Below are 24,888 nucleotides of genomic sequence, written 5' to 3'. Positions count from 1 at the left end.
CACAGGAGAGTTGGTCCACTGCGCACTCCCACAAATGCATCTTCATTGATAACTTTCAAGTATTTGTTCTTGTGCAGATAGCTACAGAAACAAAAAAACCCCCAAAACACACCATTATTTGGCAAGTTATCCATACGTTAAGGGAAAAGGTCTTCAGCTTACTTGCCTAAATAGATTTGCAAAAGTAATAAGTGTAGGGCCACCCTATCCCAACAACATACTGAAACATTCTTTATTTTCTATGTACCCAATAAACAACTGTTGTGGAACAGGAAAAAAATACAGATTTGTCATTTTGAAAATAAATCAAATTCTCTCTGAAAAAAAAACCAAAATAAAYTATCAAAATAAATTTTCTCTGCTGCAAATTCTCCTTTTGTCTGTTATACCCATAAAGACCTGCATGCATGCTCTATTTTCAGTAAATATGTGTGAGGATGAAGTGAAATAGACTGCTTTGCTTTCATCAGAATGAAATATGGGGGATTACATGACATTTACAGAAACAGAATGAACTATCATGAAACTAATTTGCTCTTTGAGTTTGATAATATAATTCTAATTGCTTTAAAGTCTCCCCAGGCAAGTGGAGACTCCCATATACAGGTCAACAATTAAGAATGAAGTTTCTTTACAAGATGAGGGAGGGAGAGAGAAGGAAGTGGATAAACCTGAAGGAAGTAATACCACAAAACTAATGTCCATAAAAATAACAATTTGCAATACTGGGACAACCATGAACAATTTCCCCAGTAGCCAACATCCTCCTGAAATATGTAATGTTGTAAAATTCTCCTATCCTTATACATGATCAAAATAATCAAGGACCAGCTTTAATTACCATCACTTGGGAAACTGAAATATAAGAAAGAATGTGGAGTTGGGAAGTAGGGAATTTACAGAGTCAGGGTTTAAAGTGAAAGACTAAAGACAAGCCATGCAATGCTTTCTGAACACTCAAAAGATTAATATAACTGAAGTGGAATAATAAACTTTAAATTCAATTCTGTGTTTTTAGATTACATTTAAAAGTGATTGACCTAGAATAAATCTTGACTTTTAGTTGGATTCCTAGCTTGAGAGAGGCTAGCTGTTTCTATCTTTTCTGTCTGACTTTTCTTCTCAATAGCCTAAGATATAGTTTGTCCAGTTTGTGGAAAGACTTGGGAGAAATAACTGATTTCAATAATTCCACAATTACAGGTGGACAAAGAGAAAGAATAAATTTTAAAAACCCACAGGAGCAGTAGGAGAACAGGCATCCTACTTTTTCTGCCAGAGCATCAGTCATATTGGACTTAGGGCACTGAGCACTTGTTATGATAGTCTGTAGAGAAAAGATGCACGCAGAATATGCTGAAATGGAAAAATATGCATTACCTTTATGCATATGGTGCCAGCTTGTGTGTGTTACTTGCTCACAGTTGATATAGAGTTAAATTTAAAATTTGATTTTATAATGATTGTCCAGATAGAAAGTGCTTCACAAACCTAACAGGCATATTAACTTACCTGAAGAGGTGAGCTGTGCCTATTGTGCTGGTTAGGGGAAAAGCTACATATCCTATCAAACCTTTCTAAATTCTAGTCTCTGTAACAAAAACACCATTTGAGATGGTGATTGTGGAGATAATGCAATCATTTGAGAAAAGTGCAGAAGGTCACCATTTTATCTCTGTGCTGGAAGAGTCTTTAAAATTCAGATAGGTGAACTGGGGCTTAGCTGTAAAATGTCTAAGAATGTCAGAACAATTGTTTCTGACAAAAGAGGAAAAAATCAAGTAAAGATTCTAATCCTATCCCAGTTGAAGTAAATGGCAGGTTTTCCATTAACTTATTGTAAACAAGCTTATATTGATCACCATAGTGAGAAATGAGAAGAAGCAAATGTGTTGTAGCTGGGTTATACAACACAGTCTCAGGGAGCAATGCCAGGATAACATTTCTGGCATGTTATTCACTGGACATTACCCATGCCTAAAGCTTTGCTTCTCACAGAGAAAAATAGCTTGCTTTATCTCCTTATTTGTTGTTGTTTGAAATAAGCTTTGATTCTTTAAAAAATATATGGCATATTAGTATCATCTTACATTTGTGCTTTCTGAGAATAATTCAGACCTTCACATTCTGTCAATGACAACTTTGTCACTAGGTCTGTTTTGAGCTATTGCTTCAGTTTGCTATTTTCCTCAAGATTTTCTGTCTGCAAGTCCAATACAAAAATCAAAAACAGAGCAAGAGCTAAGAATGAGTCCAAGATTTCAACATCTGCATTGTAGTTTTGAAGGACAAGTAAACCTGCCTGACCTAAAAAAAAAATCTGTTCTAATCACTAGACAATATTATACAACCATATAATTGCTTGTCCAGTTTTGAAATACTTTCTGCTGACATTTGAACACCATCGTGAGTGAGAAACCTGGAATATAATAGTTCACATATGCGATAAATATCTTCAAACTTACAAATAGAAACAGCCAGCTAGAGACTTATGGGAAGTTCATAACCATGTGTTAGGAAGGAGGGGCTACACTGTTAGCTGCCAGTTTTAAGCAGATGAGTCAGGCCTATCAGAATGTACAATTTCCTGACACTAATTGATTTCAGTTGTTTAAGCCCTTTTATTTTGATAGGTACCTCTTTTAACTGTAAAGAAAGACTTTCTTTGGTAAATACTCATTTGACAAAGAAAGTTTATGTATAGCTAGCATAGCTCCTTCTGAGAGTGGCTTTAATCCTGCTTTTATTGATAGTTAAATGGTATAGAGTGTCATTTAAATACAGTGCAGAAAAGAAAACAAAAACAGTGGTACCCACATGTCTAAACAAATTTTAGGAGTCTAAGAAATCACAGGGGTGAAGTGGAATATTTATCCTAAGTGGGGTATGATAGAATAACAGTCCTTTTGGAAAATTGGTGGAAGGCAGGCAAATAGAGAGAACCCCAGACTAATACTGGCATGCAAAGTGTACAGGAAATACAGAGTAGGCCATGCTGATGGTGTCATAGTGCTATAAGCAAAAGAAGGCTTTTCATGAAATCAAATCGATAAGCTAGCCTTGTCAATGAATAGTACGGAGTCCCTACGAACTCAAGTTCCAGGGGTAAGTAGGAAAAATATTCAGTTCTGGTCCACCTCAAGAGAAGAGAAGAGAAAAAGCATAATAGAACAGTAAAAGTTTCAGAAATGGATAACAAGGATGGTTTAAAAAAAAACAGCCCGTGGTTCGGTTTCATGCAAGGAAAAACTAAGTACACTAGGGCTCTTCAGCCTGGAAAAGGGACAACTAAAAGAGCATATGATAGAGGTCTACAAAATCTTAAGTGATCTAGTGCCAGGTAAGGATCAGTTGTTCATTGCCTCTTCTATTTCAAGAGTGAGGGGACATCCAATGAAGCTGGCAGGGGACAGGTTCAGAGTGAACACAAAGAGATGGTTCTTCACACAACCTGTAGTTAAGCTGTGGAAGCTCCAATATCCTTGTTTATCTTAATAATACTTTTTCTCTGAGCTGATGTTGATAGTAAAGAAAAGAACTAAGTCAGCCAGAAGAAACTGCAAAACTCTCCTGCTCAAACCCTCTACTCACATTCTTGTTTTTCTAACAAGATTATGACTGACCCAGCCAAGCACTTTTGTTGTCTGGGGATCCCCTCTGATCTCCCCTTTCTCTGCTTCCATGAATTCAATTCAGAGTGTAAGTAGTCTTCCTTTATATTTTTTCCAAAACTGAGTCCATTCAGAGACTGTGTAAAAGATTTCTACTTCTCTTCTTTCATAGTCCAAGGTCATTCATGCCATCCCCCTTACTATAGCTGGACACACCTTTTTCAGGTTTTTTTTTTAGTCGGATTATTTCACTGCTAAAGTTTATTGCAGTCTCACAACCAATTTTATCAGCACAGGAAGTGAGGCCTTTGGCATGAGATAAGAATGAACAGCCAGGTAAAGGAAGAGGGAGTTCTTTCAACATTTTCCCCCAAAGGATCCTTTGTAGAAGAACTCTTTTTGACATCTAAGTAGGTTACAAACCTAGTAAAATTATTGAGGTTCCTATTAAGAATGCCTCATTGGCTAAGTTATGTATTAATTGATAGTATCTGCTTTCTTTCATCTTCTGATTTTAAAGTAAGCCAGTGGAGCTTAATAAATGAGGAAAAAAAAGAATATGATAGTCACACATTTAAGTATCACCATTAAAACATTAAATGGGCTCTGGACATGTAACATGTTACTCTATTTATATATCCTGTTGGATCATGAAATGAAGTTAAAGAAAAGGAAGAGAGAACAGGCAAAAGAGATGCACTGGTAAGTGAGCAATATTGAGGATTCATATGCTTCTACTACATCATTGTTTATCTTGACTGTGAACTCGGCCAACCATTATAAATGATCCCTGTTAGTGTATACTGAAGTAAATAGATTCTTTGGGGGTTTATTTTTGTAATTAGATTTTGAGATTGTACACTTTCCATTTCAGTAATTTAGACAGCTCTGTAAAAGCACATCTGAAATATATTTATGAATTGGCTGGAAATATTTTTTAAAAATCTTCTTTCCACACCAACTTCCTTGCAGAAATAAACATTGCTACAGGAGCAGCACTTTGCAGAAGTCTGATGGAGTGAGGCAGTTCACACTGGATATTAATGATGCATTAGAATAGGGAATTTACATTTCAGAGGAACACTGTTCAGTTAAAATATCATTCGTACCCTCATTCATGTTCTTTTACTTCCCTGTCTTTATAAAGCAGGAGTAAAACATATACATTGCTATCAGAGTTTGCTGTAAAACATGGACGCTTGTTGGCTGAGAAGATTTAATGGGGAGCACTATTACTTAATGTGGTACAGTAATGGAAAACATTAGAGCACATATCTGCGTGGATCATTTTCGCTCTCTTGAATGATACAGGTCTTTCAATACTGCAAGAGTGATTGAAAGGCACACTGCATGGTAGAAGATATCCTCTGAGATTCCCAACATTGATTATGATTAATAGATGGAACATAAGGCCTCTGAATGATTAATCAAAAATGAATTTTTCTTTTCCTTTTTCTGCTTGTCTTCCTCCTTGAGGTCATAATTTAAACCCCCTTAAAATTTCTTTCTTTCACTCTCTTCCTCTTTTTTTCCTTCTTTTTTGTGAAGTCCAAAGGGTCTTGGATCAGACCCAGAGGGAATAGGTACATTCTTCACTGCACAGTGTTGGATAAACAGGAGTTTAATTTAGAATGTCAGATTACAGAAAATAAAATATTTGCCTTTTGCATTAACTTAATGTTGCTGCTAGAAACAACAAATCTCCAAGCTTTCACTTAAGAAAATTGTATCTTGTCTTGGCATATATATGGTAAACAAACTACTTCAGAAAATCAGCTTAGAAATTGCAATATAGTTTATCAAACAGATTGCCACTGATGTTCTGCTACCTAATTTGCCTTGTAAATCTGGAGTGGTGCTTTGCTCCAGGTAAATGTCATATGATTTAATTAGGAGAAAACTGTCATAATGAACCATTTTTACTACTGGTGAAAGAAGCCCTGAAGGTAAGCATGTTTTTAGTTCTTTTTTTTATTTACATAACTAGGACATCATAGCCAGTCTCTGGGAAGCTTCACTTAAACAATACTAATTATGGGCTTTTTCTAAGAGAAAGTAAACAGTATCTGCAGAACCTGGTATGTGTTTTCCGCTTCTCTACTTTTACCCAGTCCAATAAAGCAGATGTTTAGGGCTCCATGTTAAACTACATTTTTGCTTGATTCTTTAATAACAAGAAAAATTCCAATGAGGTTAGAAGTAATAGTACTTGCACACTAGCAGAGAAACAAAAAGAAAAATTCATGCAAAATCATCTCAAAACTGTGTTTCATCAAAATGTTAAAAAAGAAATATAAGAGCTGAGCACAGTTCATATATTGGCTCAGCCTTAGAAAAATATTAAGTATTGCGTATGCAGCTGAGAAGGATTCTGTCAAGATACAGGATCCCATTCACCTAATTTTGTATCTTGTGATTTCTGTGGGCACTAGTACAAATACTATGTCATCATGAAATACTTCCTGTCTCATATGAAAGTTCAGTGTAACTGAACTAATGTGAGTGAAATAAGAGCTATTCCAAATCTTTAATTAAACTTGAACCTTTTCAAAATTCAGGAAGTCTGTCCACCTGTTAAGGGAAAAAAGGCAGTTTGAAWGGATTAAGAGCATGTGAAGAATACTATTGTTATGGAATTCAAACACTTTTTAAAATAAAGAAGTACTGAAAATAATCATATGTATCCTAATGCACCTCTCTGGTTAATTTAGGCGTTCATGATGAAGAAATCTCTTTCTCATGAGACCTCCTGCCAGACTCTTCAGTCAAGCCGTGTCTACAAGAGCTGAATATACTTTGACAAAGTGGAACCTCTACAGTCTTTTGAGATTTGTCCTTTGCAAATGATTGATACAGATTATTATGCGTATGGTGTAAAAAGATCATTCACGCACTACGTAGTAGTTTCCCAGAAACTACTACAAAAGAAGGTAAGGGACAAAATGGAATCATTGCTTCATGCTTTTGGCATGTCCATCTCTCATTTCCAGTGCAAATGACTGGTTCTTCTCAACTGCTCCCAACACCTTATACCACTCTCCTTTTCTGCAGGGAAGAGATTTCTGTAAAAGGGCTGCTAGCATTATCTTTATTACACTTATTAAAATAATCTGTCTTGTAAATACAGCAGGATAATTATTTCTGAAATTGTCTTAGAAATACTAATGATCAAAATAAATTTTATTTACAGATGTAGCTTCAAGCCAGAAAGTTAATCAAAATTTATACTGGACTTACCTGCCATGATTTTATTTCTAAGACATAAAATGTATATCAAATCAAAGCACACCGAAAAAGTCATTAAAAAGCCCATATTGTTATTGTTGACTCAAATTAATATCCTTTCTTTAATCCTTAAAAATAATTAGAATAGTGTATGTATTTGAGAGCCTCAAACAGGCGTAAAGTATTCATCATAGATTTTTTTTTCTGAAAGAAGGGAATGATCTGCTACTTACACAGCATCCAGATTTGTCCCATTAAAAGCATGGCCTTGGATGCTGGTAAAACCATTATTGTACAGTTTGCTGCAAGCAAAAAAAAAAAAAAAAAAATTAGTTTATTTTGGGATGCTTCAATAACTAAACACCTAACATCTTATGTATCATTTTTCTTGGCAACAGCACACTTATGGATAGTTAATTTCAATCTCTTGAAGAAGCGGCAATTATAGTGCAAGGTCAAACAGATGCCCAGCAGCATTCTTGAGTGTAGCTGAATCAAGAATACCGTGTGGCAGGTGTGCTATCTTTTACTTCTTTCTACAACAAAGATAGAACAAGACTAAAACACTTTCCCATAACTTTCTCACCCTCAAGCTAAATCAAGGAAACAAAATCCTACCAAGACTGATTAAGGAAGGCTAAAGGAAATAATACATAACAAAATAAGTGTGGTTTTAATGTAAGGCCTGGCTGAATTTGTAAATTCTTTCTCTTTGCTCAGTTCTCACTTTCCTATCTCATTATAGTCATTTTCTCTCCCTTCCCCTCCATCCTTTCCTGAGGCTCACACTGCATTTGACTTGCATAATTGAACTGAATTTAACTTTTTTTTCACCTCAAATCTGTCTCCTCTGCCCCTTGCCACCCGTTAGTATGTGCCACTTAGGCTGCAAAAAAATATTTGAAGCAGTTCTAAGCATGCTGTAGCTTAATAGAAGTAGAACTCTGCAAATTTTTCTGTTGGATTTTCTCCAATATAACTGTCCACTGTCATTGTGATCATACTATCTTCTGTTATTTTTTCTTTTAAAAATGCTTAGCACAGACCAGTTTAATGAAAAGCAGAAGGCCTGATTCAAATCACTGTCAAAGTAAAGGATTTATGTAACCTATATTATGGATAATGCTTGCCTATGATGTTTCTCTATTACAAACTACTAAAGAGTAGGACTGAGTTATTTTTAATGTGTTGTCATACGCTTGACAGGCCAAGGCAATGTGATTGCCTTCTGACTTAAACCGGGAGAACTTACAGAGTAAGAGATTCGTTACAGAGCCCATGGAAAGCATTTGCAGGCACTGAAGTCATGAAAGGATTATCTGCAATTTCACTGAAAAAGGAAACAAAAAATCACAATCAAACATCTGCATAACAGAGCAGATTCTCTAGTTTTATTATTAAATGTTCTCTGCCTAGATAATCAACATAAGTGTAAAGTAATTTGTTTAGTTATACCTAGTCCTAAAGCTGTACATGGGAAGGTTAAGAATCAAGAACCTTCTAGCATTCAAGAAGTAAGCTTGTGCAGTAGATGAGTTTTATAGTCTGGGTAAGGTGTGCCTAACTTGTGTGATTCTAGTGATTAACAGCACACACTGTTCCCTTTTCTTATAGGCTAAAGAATCAGGAAGACAAATAATGCTGCAATGTGAACTGAGTTAGCCCAAATTAATTTAAAACTGAAATCCTGTTCTTTAGTTGAGCTCAGATAAAAGCTCACAAGCTCACAAATAGATACCTTATGCAAGACAGAGACATTTCATTTTACAGAACTGCATCTAGCACAAAGGAAATAAAAAAATTACTATGTGATCTAATCTAATGATTCTTCTCAGCTCTTGCCCAAATGAGTGTTTCATTGTCTGCCATTTCTTGAATAGTTTTAATTCCCACTCTGCAATCTCCCGAAAGTCTTTTTTATGCTCAGAGCATAATACTCAGCCAATACTGAGCTTTCTAAAGATGTGATGATAAATGATTGCTCTCAGGATCAGTTCTCCTGCTCTTGAATTTCCTGTGCTCAGGGTGGGGTCAGAAGAAAGAAGGCAAAGATAGCTATCTGAGATCAAGATTCACGACATAGTAGATTCAGCTAATGGACAGTAGTATCAGGTGCTCACCCTGCCAGCACAAATTTGTTGGAGAAATTTTGGCAGGCTGGCTGTATGTCAGAACACGTCTTGCCTGACACTCTATTCTAATTCCATGTTACTTCAGGCATTGCCCAGCCAGTATAGAGTCTAAATAAAAGCAAAAGGCCAATAGAAGTCCTGTATCATGAGCTTTGGCTAATTCAAGAGAAATGTGATTGTGTCCATGTCTCATCCAGATCAAATTTATAGTGCTAGATAACCCAGCATTTCCCAGCTTTGGTATCAATGGTTATTGAACTATCTTGAGGAAAAGTGTTTTGGCAGACTTATTTGATACTTTTCTTTAAAATGGAAGCCTTCACTATAGGGTTTCTTGTGGTCTGAAGTCAGCAGTATTCTTACCAGCTGTGAGGACAGATACTTACAGTAAAAAGTTCACATCAGATGAATAGATTTTGGTGAGGTCAGGAAATACTTTGAGTCCAGTATTAAAAATCCCACTGAAACAGAGGAGAGACAGAAAACTACATGAAACAGACTACTGAAGGAAAAAAAAAAAGTGTATTTAGAGCATTCAACAGTGCAGGATGTTTATTTCATACTTTCTATTGGCAATAAATTTGCATATAATCAACTGTTCAAAATTAAGGATGCTAGAACAAGTAAAAAAACCAAAATAGCATATTTATGATAAATCATAGAATCTAAAAGATGTGAACTGGAATAATAAGACAGGTAAGCAGATCTGCAGGGGGAAGTAGCCAGTGAAAATGGTAGGGGAGAAAAAATTACAACTCCAGATTCACTTGACAGATTTAGGCTGCTTCAGACAGTAAGCTGGACCACCAAATCCTCTATCATTTATTGAGGCTAAGAAAATACCTCTAAATATCTCCAAATACCTCTAAAAAGGGAAACAATCTGGTCTTCCAACTGTCAAATTTTACATGAATACAGTTAATGACCCTTATTTCCGAACTCCTATAGAGTGAAAATAACTTAAGAAAATATAGTTCTCAAATTTGAAAGCTGTTCTCCTGACATAAAATAATTCTGATTATATTCTTTTTATTGCTTTCAGATACATAGGAAAACCTGGAAAATCATTCCTCCTCACCACTATCCCTACCACATGCACACCACCCTTTCTGGAGTCTCAAAATCATAGAAGTTATGCTCTTTCTCTTCCTCGTTCTCTTATGCTATAATTTTGTAATTTCAGGGTTTCACTACTCTGTGCTGCTCTTGAGAAACTTCTTGGGAATATGGAGGAACTCTCCAGACTTCTTTCTGCCATGGAAGTTGTATGAAATCAGGTGTCTACAGATCAGCTTGTTGCATGTAGCTGACAGGTATTTACATACATATGTAAATATATATATCTAGCAAGTTCCAAAGATGTGCATATTTCTATTGTGTCCCTCTTTCCAGTATTCCCTACACAAATATGGTAAGACAATTCTAATCCTTAATAGAATACTAGCTGCAGAATTTTACCAAGCAGATGTTTGTGCATTCCAGTTATTTAATAGATAAGAAGAATGGCAAAGTTACTGATGAATTTGTGAGCATTTTTCCCTTTCTGGCAAAATCAAAGGTCCAATCTAGCTGGTTTTCTGTTTTGAAAATAAAGCAGTACGGGAAAACATTGTAACCAGCTGCAAAATGAAAAGAAAAGAAACAAAACCACTATACTGTGAAGACTTTAAAGAGTCCTCTGTGAGCTTTAAGTGCCAACCACTTACAGGTGCCAAATACTTACAGGTATTTCAGCAGTGGGAGGTTCTTAAAGGCATCTGCATCTATGTAACCCAAGTTTCTAAGATTTCGAATTTCACTGTAAAAAAAGGGGGAACATTATCATACCGATCTTTTATTATTATTATTTATTGAACAGAAACTAGCAATATTAAAGTGAAATTTCAGGAAACTAATTCCTGTAATGAGCTTTCATGTTGGCTGGCTGGAGGTCACAACACTTTTTGAGCAATCTTATATTGAAGAATTATCACCTGGATAGATGCAGTCCTGGACACTACCTAGTTTAATCAAGGGGGAAGAAACACCTGACTTTTGCTTAGGGGTCCTCAGACTTGTTCAATTCTGCCTGTTAAAATCAAAGTGACAGCATATGGTTAAGGCTTGATGCAGCATTAGGGAACATGGGTAGAGTTTTGTGTCTGCGAAATTAAGTAAAAAGAAGAAAATCAAAAATAAAAAAAAATATTTGATTTCTTGAGAGTCTACAGTTGGTGCCTATCAGTGCCATAGTCATCGTCAGTACTGTCAGGTAAACCTCCTACCTTGTAACTTAATTGTAACATGTGCATTATTAATGTAAGTTAACATAAACAAGTTTAAAACATTTACAACGAAGCTAATAAATACAAAGGCAGAATCTTTTCTAGAGAGGTAGGAGTGGGATTTAGACATGAGTTTTATTTCTTGTTTAACAGTTATGTGCTATAACATCCTAAAAAGTTAATATGGCTCTATGCCTTAGTTTAGCCACAATAAAATGGAAATAAAAGCTCCTTCAGAATATGCAAAACTTACATGTTTGACTTACATTCAAAGCCCTTCACATGTGCTAAGCCTCACAATCCCCTGTACAGTTACTATTTTGTGATATACAGTTGAAGTATGTTGTAGCTAGGGCAGATGAGATCTCCTGGAAATCATCTGGTAGAAGAGAATACAACAGAAATTTAAAGTAATTCTGGGCCCTTTACCCTGATACATTCTCAGTAATATCCATCCAGATGAAACAATGTCTCGGGTAAGTTAATATAGTAGCACCCTCCACAGCAGCTGGAGCGAAAGGTGGGTTGGGAGAGCAATAGCATTGCAAAATACAATTTAAACTAGCAAAGCTGGTCTGGATCACACATGTTTTTAGCTGTTCTCTTCCTGTCAAGGCATGTTTTCCACGACTGCGCAGTCTCAGGGGTCCTCTCAGGCTGTACTCAGCACTGTTCGTTGAGCTTCAATGTCAGCTTCATCCGCAAGCTGTACACTATCACATTGTTTTCCATTAAAACTTTAGCTCATGTTGTCTAGCCACACACCCTGCCCTCTGAAGTCACTGGAATTTCACCACCTTCACTGTAGTGGATTTTTTTTAAAGCCTGCACAACTAACAGAAATTCTCTGGAAAGAAAATATATGCCCGTGTTGTACCTGTGCCTGTATTTCTTCAGTCATCAAACTGTAACCCTACACATTTAAACTGTCCAGCTTCCTGATATGTCTGATTATCCAATAACAGGCAAGCTTGTCCAAGACCTTCTTATTACTTTATAAGATTACCATATGCCAAGCCCCTCCTTTACAAGTCGTCTTTTTCTCTCAGGAATCTGTCTAGGGATTCCTGTAAAATTGCTGTCTTTCTGTGGGATCCTGGATGTTTGGTAGCCTTATTTTTGATAATGGTTCCAAAAGTTCTACAAACTGCTTCTGTACAATTGGCATAGTGGTAGGGTCTCGTCACTGAGTGCCACCTCTCCAGAAACCCTGCATGTCCACAGCTTGTGTGCACGGTGCTGGTATAACGCAGGTGCACAAGGTCAAGCATTTCCAAAAGTTTTGACTTACTGCTCCTCTGATACAAAACCACAGTTTGCACACAAAAATGCAGTGTGCATTTGATGCTTTCAGACAGAGATCGTCTTACTGTGCACAGGGCTAGGTAGTACACGTGCGCTGTGGCTGTCGAGGAAACCCCAGGTCCACAGGGGGCTCGGTCGCTGTAGCACTCAGCTGAAATGCACCACTCTTGGAGCACTCTGATTAACCTCTTGGGCTGGAGAATCAGGTCAGTCATGGCAGCCAGCTGGGAGATGTGCACATTTTCTCATGCCCCCTCTCTGTCTCTTCAGACCTTTTTTCTGTGATACTTGATAGTTTATTGGAGACTTGTTAAAGATTCCTCTAGGCTTTGAAAGTGACTTTGCAATAAACATTCCCCCCAAATTGCTACAGGACTGTTGTATAGTAGTCCCATCGACTACAACAATCTATTTAGCTTTATAATTATATGACCTATTTTTCCTGCTAATTCCTTCAAGTCTCCAACAGTACTTTGTACTCTTTTTTTCTGCCTCTTTTACAGAGCTCATCAGTGAATTTGGATGCCTCAGGTCATTTAAATTCACCCCATTCATTGCAATGAACACACCAGTCACCATATAAGTCATGCTTAACAATACAGAGGATAGTGTATCTCTTTGCCTTCTGTTGATGCAAAATGTAACATAGACTTCATTCTCTACATCCTACTGCGCGTAGTTATGTCATCACAGATTTCAAATTCTTTCATTGTGAATGAAAGTCAACTAATGATATCCTTTTATAGACTTGCTGTCTATAAAAACAGATTTGAGTTCTAATGATATTCTCTTTCTATTCAATGAGTTGAAAATGTATATATTTAGTAGACCAATTTTTATGAAGCCCAGGCCACTCCATCTACTATTATCTCTGCAGGAGAGTTAGGTCTGTCTATATATAAAGTAAGAGTAATAGGATTTTATAGTGTCTAATGAAATTATAATGTGTTTACTTCCTAGATCTCCTTTTTCAGAATTGAAATTTAGCTATCTCTTTTCTGTTCTCCCAGCACATTTTAAATCTCTAAACTAAGAAAATTAATCCATGAAGTCTTTTCGTTTCTTAAAAAATTTGCAAAACTATGTTAACACCTTTACTTTCCTAAAAAATGCAAAATATAGATAAGGAATCTTGCCAAGATGAGGCACTGCTCTGTGTTCACTTAACATACCGTTACACTGTAATTAACTATGTCTGAAGAAAAAGACAGCATGTATGTAACCTTTTTATATTCCACAGTTCTTTAACATGATTGCACATGTGGAGACCATTTTGTCTCTATTAGAAAATAATGGCCAAGAATAAATCAAAGAACTATGCTGGTGACAAGGAAAACACTGAGAGACATACATGGAGATAAATGTGTTATCTTTCCTTGAGATAATTAAGTGGCTCAAATAATTTAGTTCAAAATAAGTGCCAGAAATCTCCTTGACCCTTCAGTTCAAAGAATATGGTTTCTGTCTTTGCTCTAAAAGCAAGTTCATTCTCAAAATAACTTTTGTATTCAGACTTTCATAAATCTGGCACATGCCATATTTCAAAAGAAAGACAATCATCAGTGAATAGGCCAAAGACTGAGGGATACACACAGTTTTCATTAAAGGTCACATATTATTAACTTCTGTGAGAGTTTTGGCATTAAAAGTAGTAAAAAAGTGAACAAGATTTCATAACTTGATCTGACATCAGGTTAAAAGATTAACTTTTAATAAAAAGTGAGGCACAAGGTGAGGTGGTGGATTCAAATTAAAAATGTCCCATCAAGACTCCCCTGCCGCCTTGAAATCTGAGTTGAAGTACTGAATAAGGTCAAGGGAGAATTCCAGCAGAGCCAAAAGCAGGATCTAAAGATGGGTAAGGTATTAATGGCTCCTTTTATCTTTAGCTCCTGTGACTGTGAGGCAAGCAACTTTGAGAATTCTTCACCATGTAATACAAAATGAATATACAACAGCTTTAACCTAGCAATCTAGGTGAGCTAATGATAATGATTGTTATAATCTCATGTAGGTGTATCTTATCTGTCATATTGAGCGCTAGAAAATGGAAATCTGTGTAAGGTGATAAGTTTCATCTATGAATCTCTGCTTAAATCAACTCAGATTAAATTAGGAGCCACTGTCAAGAAAACACACAGAAGCTTTTTTCACTGTGAGGAATAAATATTATGTTTCTTTGTTTAAAAGAAGGACCTATCATCTCAAAAATATTGCAAACGCTTCATAGTTAAAGAAATTTACGTTGAGGGCTGTTTTTGCCAAGAGCTATAACCAAGTTTGGAGCAACAGCATTACCTCTTTCTAGGCCCCTGTCATCTGGAAGCTGGGCACACTAAACATCCTTCGATACATGGCACAGTAGTTCGGCACTGACAAGCATATCTTTGATGCAAGCATTTTAGAGGTCTGCAAGACCATGCATCAGCCCATTTAACCTGTGGGACTTGCTAAGTGAGACTTGAGGAGAGCAGCAGGTGTTCTGAAAGCCCAGGATGCCCCAGCAGCCTCCAGCCGTCAGCGGGGCGCAACAGCATTTCTGCTTCTGTCCATTTCAGGGAGCCCATGATTACAACCATAAAGATTATCACTGACTGATATGCCAGCATTTCTAAGGGGAATAAACACATAAATTTAACCAACTGTGTGTATCAAACAATCATGTTTCAGAGCTGTGGCATCTATTTCCTGTTACCATCCCTTAACACTGTCAAATACCCTAAGGGCAGTCTGCAGGCTAGACAATATAGCTGTCAGGAAACTGGACTTTAAGTTGCCATTTAAATTGACACTGGAATCATACTTACGGAACAATACCAACCCAGCCAAGTTATCTGAGAACTAAAAGTGGGAAAAGAGACATAAGACAGTATGTAAACATTTGGATACAGTTACCAGGCCTTTAGCCTGCCTATATGCTGCTGTACTGATAAAAAGTTATGCTCTTTCCAGTCCAGTTTTCACTGTTTTCTCAGACATTGCAGGGAGACAAGGGTTTACCTGTTACTTGCATGTTAAACTGATGTAGCTGATAACTATACAACTACTATTATTTTGTTGTATTCAAATATTCTTCCTGCCTGTTAACTACTTTAAACAGTACTGTCTGTTTCTGTATTTAAAAGATATCTTCTCAGTATTAGTCTCTTGCTTTTCTCAGATAGTTTTATTAGACATGTAGCAATCACACTCCTGACAGTGGAGTTTGTTTCATAAACTTTAACTGGCGTGTTTTTTCCAGCACTGCCTACATTTAAAAAGCTGGACTTGAGCTTCTTGGCTACATGTTCCTTTGCTGTGAACCAAAAGTATTTCAGGGAAAGGCTGTCATCAGATCAGCCTTCAGTCTGAAAATGGATCATGTATTGGAGTGCCATAGAGTCATCAGGTTTTGGCTTGTTGCTATTCATAACATTTTGCAGAAATGATTTGGATGAGGGTATTGTAAGTAAGAATTCAAAGCCTGTAGATGGTACTAAAATTGGAAGTTCAGAATAATGCAATCAGATTCAAACAGATTTTGATCTATTAAGTAACTGGGCCAGGAGAGGGCAAGTGCAGTTTGACAAAGGCGAATGAAAAACTAATTAATCTGGGAATAAAAGATTTAAAACTGCCAGATGAGACAGCACAGTAATCAAAGAGAAGCTTTGGGAATGTGAGTGAGGAAATCAATAGATGCACTGAACAATGGGGTTTATTCCCCTGCTGTTCCATTTCCTCGAATTGGTAATGGTGAGATTAGGAAAGAAGTGTGCTTTAATATATAATGTAATTATATTTGCATTTCATTCTATACTTTGTATTACAGGGGTCTCTTGAAGTCCAAAAGGAGAGAAGGAGCCCATTGTGGTAGGTACTACATAGATCAACAGAAGACAATCAGTCCCCTAAAAGCCTCCAGTCAAATAAATAGATAGGTGTAAAAAGGTAAAAGCAATTCAACCAAAGTGACATGTTATGCTTAAGGAAAAATCAGGAAAAGAATCCAATTTTCCTTACTCCTAGTCCAGTCAAATGCACCTCTTGCACTTGACTGGCCAAATATGCAGCCTCTCATTTCATATGTGTGAGAAAAAAATCCTCAAATTCAGTTCCATCCTTGAACTGTGCCACTGTCCTTGTTGGACGCTATGGACATCATGAATGTCACAGTAATAGAAGGAATCTTCCCTAGAAACTCAGATTTAAAGGACAGCTATAGGTCCATCAATACTGTAGCTAATGAAGGAAGCTCAAAAGGAGAAAAGATGTTTGAATAGTTCTAATCTTATCAGTTACAGGACAGCAATATACAAACTAACTTTTATAATTTATTTTCCAATAATCAGTTGCAAGTAGCACACTCAGAAGTGCCTAAATGTTACATGATAGTGATTTTCAAATTGTAATCAAAAGACTGTTGTGGTTTAAGGATTACTTCTAAAGGATCCAAGAACCTAAGAAAAGCGAGCTGGTTATTAATAGATTCATTAGACTGGGTTTTCACTTTTAAAAACAAGTTTTTCTGAACTGGTGAATTGGAAAGATTGAAATCCACTGATTGGGAGCTAAAGGTTCTTTTGAAAAGTCACTCTGGGAAAAACATTAGTAGTTTTAGCAGACACAGCCAAATGGTATACTTAATGTCTAGTAGGCTAGTTCCCAGGAGTCTAAATGCTTGAGAGTTGATTCTAAATAATTTCTGAAGTGGAACTTTTACACACTATAAATATAACCTAATCTTAACATTCAGTGTTTAAATTCTGCATTCAACAGCACTCTAACAAGTCTGAGTACTTCTGAGATCAGAGTGCTTTTGAGACATAAAAAAATAAAAAGTGTAATAGGCTTCCTTGTTGACCATTTACAGATAGGCAAAAGATGAACTGAGAAAGAAATATTTTACTTTGCAATCCTATCTGAAATTGCTTGGAGATGCTAATAAGGATAAAGGATGCTTCCTTCTGCTCTGCATAGGATGACTGAATTATTTCTGGAACATTTTCAAAATTTACTAATATTCAGCATCTGCTTTATCTATTTTTTTAGTACATAAACCATTAAGAATTGGCTTATGTGTGTTTTAAAGACAATCAATATTTAAAATTTTATTTCTGGCACCCAGGCTAGTAAACAAAAACGTAATAGGCTTACAATCAAACTGACTTCATACTATCCATGAATAGCACCTCTGTTTTGCCATTTGAAAAAAATTACTTAAGAAACTTTCAGTTGTCAAGAACAAATGTGCAGAGAACATCACTTGGCAATATACTTAAAGTCCTATGTCAAGATCTTCCAAGCGTATAAATAATACACTTATTACGTTCAGTGACAAAAACAAATAGTTCCAAGGAAAATTGAGTCTGAAAAGGAAACTACTACTAATAAATACTCAAATATTACTCTAATGTGTGAATTGAGTGAGCCATATATTTGCCTAATTAACTCTAGAAAGGTTTATGACCTACTTCATATTTTATATGAATTTAGTGACATCAGAAAAAGGAAGAGCAACCACATATTTAGGTGAATTCTAAAGTTTATTTCCTGAACAAGTCATTCATATCCGCCTTGCAATATTGACACACCCTTGATATTACACTCTTGCAGAATATGCTCTTGCAAATCTGGCTGCAGAGTCCCAATTTAACCATGTTATGCTGAGATACTTATGAGTTACTAAGCATATCTAGGTCAGCAGTTCCGAAATGTTTTAAACCAGCCCTTTTTTTTTTCTGATATCTTGAGATCCCTCTCTACCTTCTTGGATTTACTTTGCATACAGCTTTCCTGGCCCTTCTCACTTGTATATATACTTCCCCATTTTACTCTCCCCCTTCAGTTTCACTAAATACAGCTATCCATATTACAGAATCACAGAATCACTGAGGTTGGAAGGGACCTCTGGAGATCATCTAGTCCAACCCCCCTGCTCAAGCAGGGTCACCTAGAGCACATTGCACAGGATTGCATCCAGGCGTGTTATTATATTATTTCACCTCACATGCACCTGTTAAGCCTTTGCATCTCTAGTGCCAGAAAACTGGCTCTGGCTCAAGCCACACTAATGCCCACCTCCAAACTTCAGCTTTCAGCAAGGTTTTTCTGCACCCCACTTCCCCCAGTGCCCTGAAATGCACTGCAGGTATATAGCATTCCCCCAGATCCCCTTCACTCAGGTCCCAAGAGGGCCAACTGGCCTATTCACTTGCTCTCTCCAGTTGCTTCTCAAATATTTCCATCAAATCACCTCTCCTTTTTGCAATCTGGTGTCTCGCAGCTGGCTCCAGGAGGTGTCCAAGGGAAGAGCAGGGCAGCCCTGGCCAGGGGGCTGGTGGAGCTGCCCGACACAGCCCTTCAGCTCAGCACAGCTCGCTGCGAGGGGGGAGCAGTCCCCACCAGCTCTCCAAACAACATCGCCTATAGAAGAGCAAGCCTCTTGAACAATAACCTCTGGCCCTATTCCCATAAGCTCAAAGGGCTTTTCAGATGCCCGTAAGAGAGGAAAGAGCTTTTGGAGTGAGGAGGAGAAGAAAGTGGGGAGAAATGAGGGAGAGATCAGAGAAGAATGAGCAAAGACACAGCAAAAGAGGGAAAAAAAGAGTGAATTTTTCTGGGGTTCCTTACACAGGAATGCTTTCCTGAGAAACAAAGACCTGCTTATAAAAACCCTTTTTAGTCTAATGCAGCCAAGCTGCAGCTCTGCTAGTAAGATAACTAGTGAACGCAGAGGCAACACTGTCTGATTGTGGATCAGACACTTTCATGACCATATCTAGAAAAAATAAATACTTATGCTAGTGTAGGAGAAAGACTGTCCTGACTTTGCAAACATGTTGCATTTGACTAACAGACGTAATAAAAAGCAGTAATAATAAAAAGAAGGAACAAGAAACTGTTCTGAAGGCAATTTAACATAAAAATCAATTCAAACTTTTGGCCCCAATTTTCATCTTAATAGGGTGCAAATTTTCCCACTAATTAAAACTGAAATGAGATCTGGTGCATTAAAATACAACAGGTGATGAATATCCTTAGTTTGCAGAAGTTGCTCAGCACTCAGAGGATTATAAAAATAAGATGTATGCTCAAACAGAGCACTTGGTGGAACAGGGACAAGCTGCACCTATGGAGCTGAGGTCTGGAGTTAACACAGCAAGTCAAGACTGAGGCACATTAGCAGAATTGAATAAGCACCCAGAAAATGGAGTGCTGAAGACCAAAGCTGAAGCACGCTGATGGGCTTGGCAGACACGAATGATGACGAACGCAGGATGCCTATTCACATGACACTTGACTCAAGCCAAAGCAATTAGTTCTTCCATTCCATAAACACTAAATTTTCTCATAAGAAGTTCTGTAGAAAACCAAATGTTTTTAAAATGAAGCTGTGTGTACAAGTTTAAATAAGGGCAAAAGATTATTTACATAAAACTACACTCTATGAAAAGTTCATGAAAAATTGAGACTGTGAAAACTAAACTCTATGAAATGGCTTCCTTTCAAAACTGTTACAGTAACTTCAACTTCTTTTAACGTACCCTATGATAATCTTCATCCAGTATTATTTTAGCAATAACACTCTGAAAATATTATGTAAGTGGAGAACATTAAACAAATGCATAGCACAACAGATGCATTTATCCCTGAATAATCTTGTTTGGAAAGTAAATCAACCCCAACAACTATTAGTGCTAACAAGTCAAAGGAGTTATGGAAGCAATTCAGAAAAATGGTCAAATTTATAAATAGTTTTCTGTACAGGTTATATGAAACTGCCTAATTCTCCAGATGTCCAGATAGTACCCGATTAAATAATATGTGTGACTTACCTCCAAACAGATTTAAAAAACATGGTAAGCCCTTTTGAGTAGTAGAGAGAGCCCTTCTTTGCAGGCTATTTGCAAAGGTGTGGTTTTTGCCTATTTTTGACTTTTGTGAGTCAAGAGTTGTAGTGTCTTGTCCTGAGTATTATTTTTAGTTCTTGCACAGAAAAAAGTGTATGTTGTTTGTCTATGTCCCTCCAGCCAGGAATATAAACATACTTTGTGCATGGTTAGAACCTGGAAGAGGACAAGCGAAAAAACTTCCAGCTCAGATTCCTCTTCAACCCTTTGGGTAGTAAAAAGTAGCGCAAATTAGGCAAGGCTAATTGCACATTACAAGAATGAGTGAAGAAGACAATCATGGCTTGGAGAACATGCAGGTAGAGCCCCTGTGACACACCATGACAGCCCAAGGGTTTGTAGTGCTCCCAAGTGTGTGGAGATGACTAGATCCTGCAGGAGTGCCCTGACAGGCCTCCTGTGCAGGGGTGCATTCAATGCCCTGCCGCTACTCGGCAGGACGCTCTAAACTGAAGCATTCTGAAGAATAGTAGACATGGTTTCTAGAGCAACCTTTGTCCATCTCAGGAGACACTACGAACACCATAACTCTGACTAATCACTTAGAATAGTCAGACCTTTAAAAATGCAGGGGTCTTTTAGTGAAACAGTTACATCACATTACACTTGAGGGAGGTGATTTTTCTGTTATGACTTAGGATCTTGAGGGAGATTTTTCTAGTCCATTCTTCACTTTGAATTGAATACAGAAACAATAAAGAACAGCTATCTAGCCAGCTAATTCTTTTTTCCTCAGGAAACCTTTAGATTTGCATCATTTAAAATGGGCAAGATATTACACTGCATATTGCATGGAACAATCCTGCAATGAAATGAGATGGCCCAATAGCATTTTATCACCTTGAATTTCTAAAAAGGCTAACCACAAGTCAAATACCACATGTGGTACATACTGCCAACTGCTTTATTCTTTGCTTACAAAAAGTGCTGCCAGTAAACATTTCAATGAACGTTCATTTTTGTTAAATAAAAAAACCAAAAGACACAATAACTGTGAAGCAGGAAGAGAGAATATGAGAAAGACAGGCCTGGAAAAAACATCTACAAAAGAAGGAGCTGCATTCTAACCAAAGATAAGCAGTTCTTACTCCAAAGCCTTTCTGTGAAACTCTGTTTCAGGCATTATGGGAGTGGTGGTATTGGCCCGAGCTAGGTTTCAGAATCCTGGATTCTACTTCTGACTCTGCGCCAGGTGCTCCCAGGAAGGCACTTGCATTTTCCAGCGTGAATTACTCCTTACCTACAATAACAGTAATGATAGTCTCCTTTATTTTTATTGACCTTTGTGTTTCCACTGTTTAAAGTAAAAGGAAAAAACTATAGAAAATAGAGCAGTGTTAAGAGATGATGTAGCTCAGTCTCTTTCTCTAAGGGTTAAATAAACCTGTGGAGTTTCTGATTACACAGCATTAAAGGCCTTCAGTGATACAGAGGCAACCTCCCTGGGAAAACAATTCTAGTGTTTACTTATGCCACCCGTAAGAAAGCTTTTTCTAGTGTCTAACATGAATCTTCCCTGGTTTAATTTAAGGTTATTTTTAATTTTGCTTTGTCAAACACAAATGTGAAAAACGGATTAGAGCTTTCACCCTTTCACCCCTTACAGCAACCTTTTATGTGTTTAAAAGATATATCTGCCTAAGTCATATTGTATTTTTGGATACAGAAATCTTTCCTGTCAGTCTAGGCTTTCTGACCTCTGAAGACTGGCAATGCTCTCCCATGGAATCTCTGCAAAAAAAGAAATCTTTTCTGAAATATGCAAAACAACTCTTTCTGCTGAGAATCCTTAACACCTAATTAGGGATAGTTTGTACGTGTTCCTGTTAAATTTCATGTAATTGTAAAAGACCATTTTTGAGATCTGTCATATTTTGCCATTTTGTTTAGAAAGCTAACTCTACTAATGAATGTTTTGCTTTATGTTTTGGCCCTTCTGATTTTACTTCTAATGCTATTACTGTTTTCACTTACCTTCAGTAATTTGACAGAAGTCATTCTTAGTTGCCAGATTATTTAGTCTTGCCATCAAGCCAGAGCCCATAATTTAGTCCCACTGATTTTTTTCCTACACTTCTACAGGAGGATACAGAAGAGCAAGGGAACTGAAAAGATGTAGGGAAAGGAAGCACAAAGAAAAAAGAGACTGACTCAACATTATGGAGGAGAAAGGAAATGAGAAAAGGAATATTTAGCTATGAAAGAGAGAAGAACGACAACTCAAACATCAACAGGTGTGTTACTCCACACATCCTCAGATTTATTTTATCACAGTATTCATTTATTTACATTTATTTAGTCACAGTACTTACATATGAGTGACTTGACTTAAGCTGTTGAAGGAATGGGCCTCCAGACTCTGAAGTGTTTCATCTATAGAGATATAGCTAAACACCAGAAAACAGAAAAAGAAATACATCAGCCAGCATGGCAAACCATAGCTAGTGCTCATAGCTAATGTCACTTCATTTTTCTCCTCAGTCTTTTTCTCATCCACCTACCATGGCAGGTGGTGCTGTAAGTGTCTGAGGGAGGAACTTTCAGTAGGACTCTGATCAGGACTGATGCCTTAGATGCACAGCATGCTGCAGGATGCGGTTGCATCAAAAAGACACAACGATGCCACTAAGCAGCAAAACTGCACTTTCTGATTTCACTTTTCAGAATTGTATTTCTCACCTTTTCCCACCTAGGATCACCCTGGAGTTCTTTAAGGAGATCTACTCCTCAGTTAAACTGGCATATTTTTCTATATACTGTACAAGAATAAAAAAGGGAAGGAAGGAAACAAAGACAGCCCTCGGGCCATCATTGTTGTAACTGTCACAAGTTCGCTAGAGAGAAGCAGATCACCAGGGCAACTGATGTTTTGATCTTGTTGAGAAAAAAATTATGTTCTAACACGAATTTAGAGAGAAAATTCAGCCATACAGTGAATGTCATAAAGGATAGAAAGAGTAATGTGGCCCCGTAGCAAGATGCAAAACAAAGAGCTTAAGAAATATTTACCTATACTCAGCTTATACTGAGTAGCATTTATACTGCTACAGAGTATTTTCTCTTCTCATTCAGTACTGCTACTCAATGGGATGAGAAAACAGCTCTACAGAGTCTCTCCACTATTATTAGGGATATAATAAGACTGGAACTACTTTGTTAAAAGCTTTGAAGCATGAATAAAGTTGCAATGCAACTAATTAATGCAGATTTTCAGAGTAACTTTGATTTATTACTACTTGATATACATTACCCAATTTTGTCTTTCAAAACACCTCTTAGTTTTAAAAATGGAAAAATGTGGGAATGGCACGTAAAAGATGTATTCCTGTATTTTATTCATTTTTCTAGTCATATTTCATATCATGTTTCTAATCTGTCTTTTAAAATAATTGAAATCCCTCATATATATGTTATATTTATTATTATTAAAATATTTAAGTAGTATCTTTTGATACTGTTGTATTTACTACTTGATCAAAACAAAGTAAAAAAATTGACATACAAGGTGCCTGATAAAAGGATAAAAGTTTTTTTTAAATGTGATGATATTCCTCTCAAAATGAATGTTACATGATCACTTACCTACAAATGAAATGTTAAAGTGTTTTTTTAATTCCTGGTTCATATCAAAGTTACTGGCTGAGTTTTTAATATTTTGCATGGTTGTACATATCCTGGGCAACTTAACCATAATTTTAAACAGGCTGAAGTGGACTAAATACAAAATTAAATTGACTAGAGGAGACTTAAAAGTCAATTTGAGATGTCAGAATTGAATAAAGTATAATAAATAAAATATTTATTTTATTTATATATATATATAAATAAATAAAATATGCCTTTTCTCCCCTTTAAACTTTAGACCTGCAAAGACATAGAATCAGATATTAACTTAAACAATATCTGATATTTCACATCAGTTCTAATATGAGTTATGTTCTATAAACAAAATAGCAAAGATTTTAACACTCCTTCAATTTTTTCCCAATCATACTATTAATAGCAATAACTGTAAATAGTAAATAAAATATGATCTTTTAACCTAATAGGTTATTTTTAATGCAATAACTTATATATCAGAATTTTATTTCTTTTTAGAAATTCTAGAGAAGATTTCTTTCAATAGCAAAGCTTATTTGAATAATACTTAAAATATTTTAACAAATTAGAAGCAATACTTTGTGTCCAGGGTATGCTTTAACAACCAGCAGATGACTAATACCACTATCTGTTCTCAGGGATTTTAAGTACTGTCCATACTGGAGCTAGAAGCATGTTACCTGTAGTGAGTTTAACTCTTCTCACATCAGATGTACTTTTTATTGGTTATTTTGGAGACATATTCAACAGTGTTTGAACAGATATGAGAAAACAGATTATAAACTAGTAGAGATTGTATGACCAGCAGATTCCCTTTCCACAGTAATATTACTTTAAGAAAGCTATTCTTTTCTTGCAA

General features: G+C 36.5%; 1 protein-coding gene and 1 long non-coding RNA gene across 4 annotated transcripts in view; one reads left to right on the top strand and one right to left on the bottom strand.

The window, feature by feature from the left end:
- TSHR (thyroid stimulating hormone receptor) overlaps window positions 1–24,888 on the bottom strand; it is a 67,064-nt gene that overhangs the window by 13,771 nt on the left and 28,405 nt on the right. For 2 of the 3 annotated variants that reach the window (XM_026088888.1, XM_026088889.1), the window contains 5 exons: window positions 10,692–10,766; window positions 9,355–9,429; window positions 8,089–8,166; window positions 7,070–7,138; window positions 4–81 (listed from right to left, as the gene is read on the bottom strand). In XM_026088888.1, the coding sequence (XP_025944673.1) occupies window positions 4–81; window positions 7,070–7,138; window positions 8,089–8,166; window positions 9,355–9,429; window positions 10,692–10,766 (375 nt within the window). Of the gene's footprint in view, window positions 1–3; window positions 82–7,069; window positions 7,139–8,088; window positions 8,167–9,354; window positions 9,430–10,691; window positions 10,767–22,741; window positions 22,817–24,888 lie in introns of all 3 variants that reach the window. The other variant, XM_026088887.1, reaches the window with a different exon arrangement.
- On the top strand, window positions 6,213–23,823 carry LOC112977037. The gene is made up of 4 exons (XR_003257269.1): window positions 6,213–6,541; window positions 10,152–10,281; window positions 16,349–16,389; window positions 22,512–23,823. It is a non-coding gene; the product is annotated as an uncharacterized LOC112977037 (long non-coding RNA).

Source organism: Apteryx rowi, unplaced genomic scaffold, assembly GCF_003343035.1.
Source record: "Apteryx rowi isolate R43461 unplaced genomic scaffold, aptRow1 scaffold_793, whole genome shotgun sequence".
NCBI classification, from domain to species: Eukaryota; Metazoa; Chordata; class Aves; order Apterygiformes; family Apterygidae; genus Apteryx; species Apteryx rowi.
This window is presented reverse-complemented; position numbering and strand designations above follow the sequence as displayed.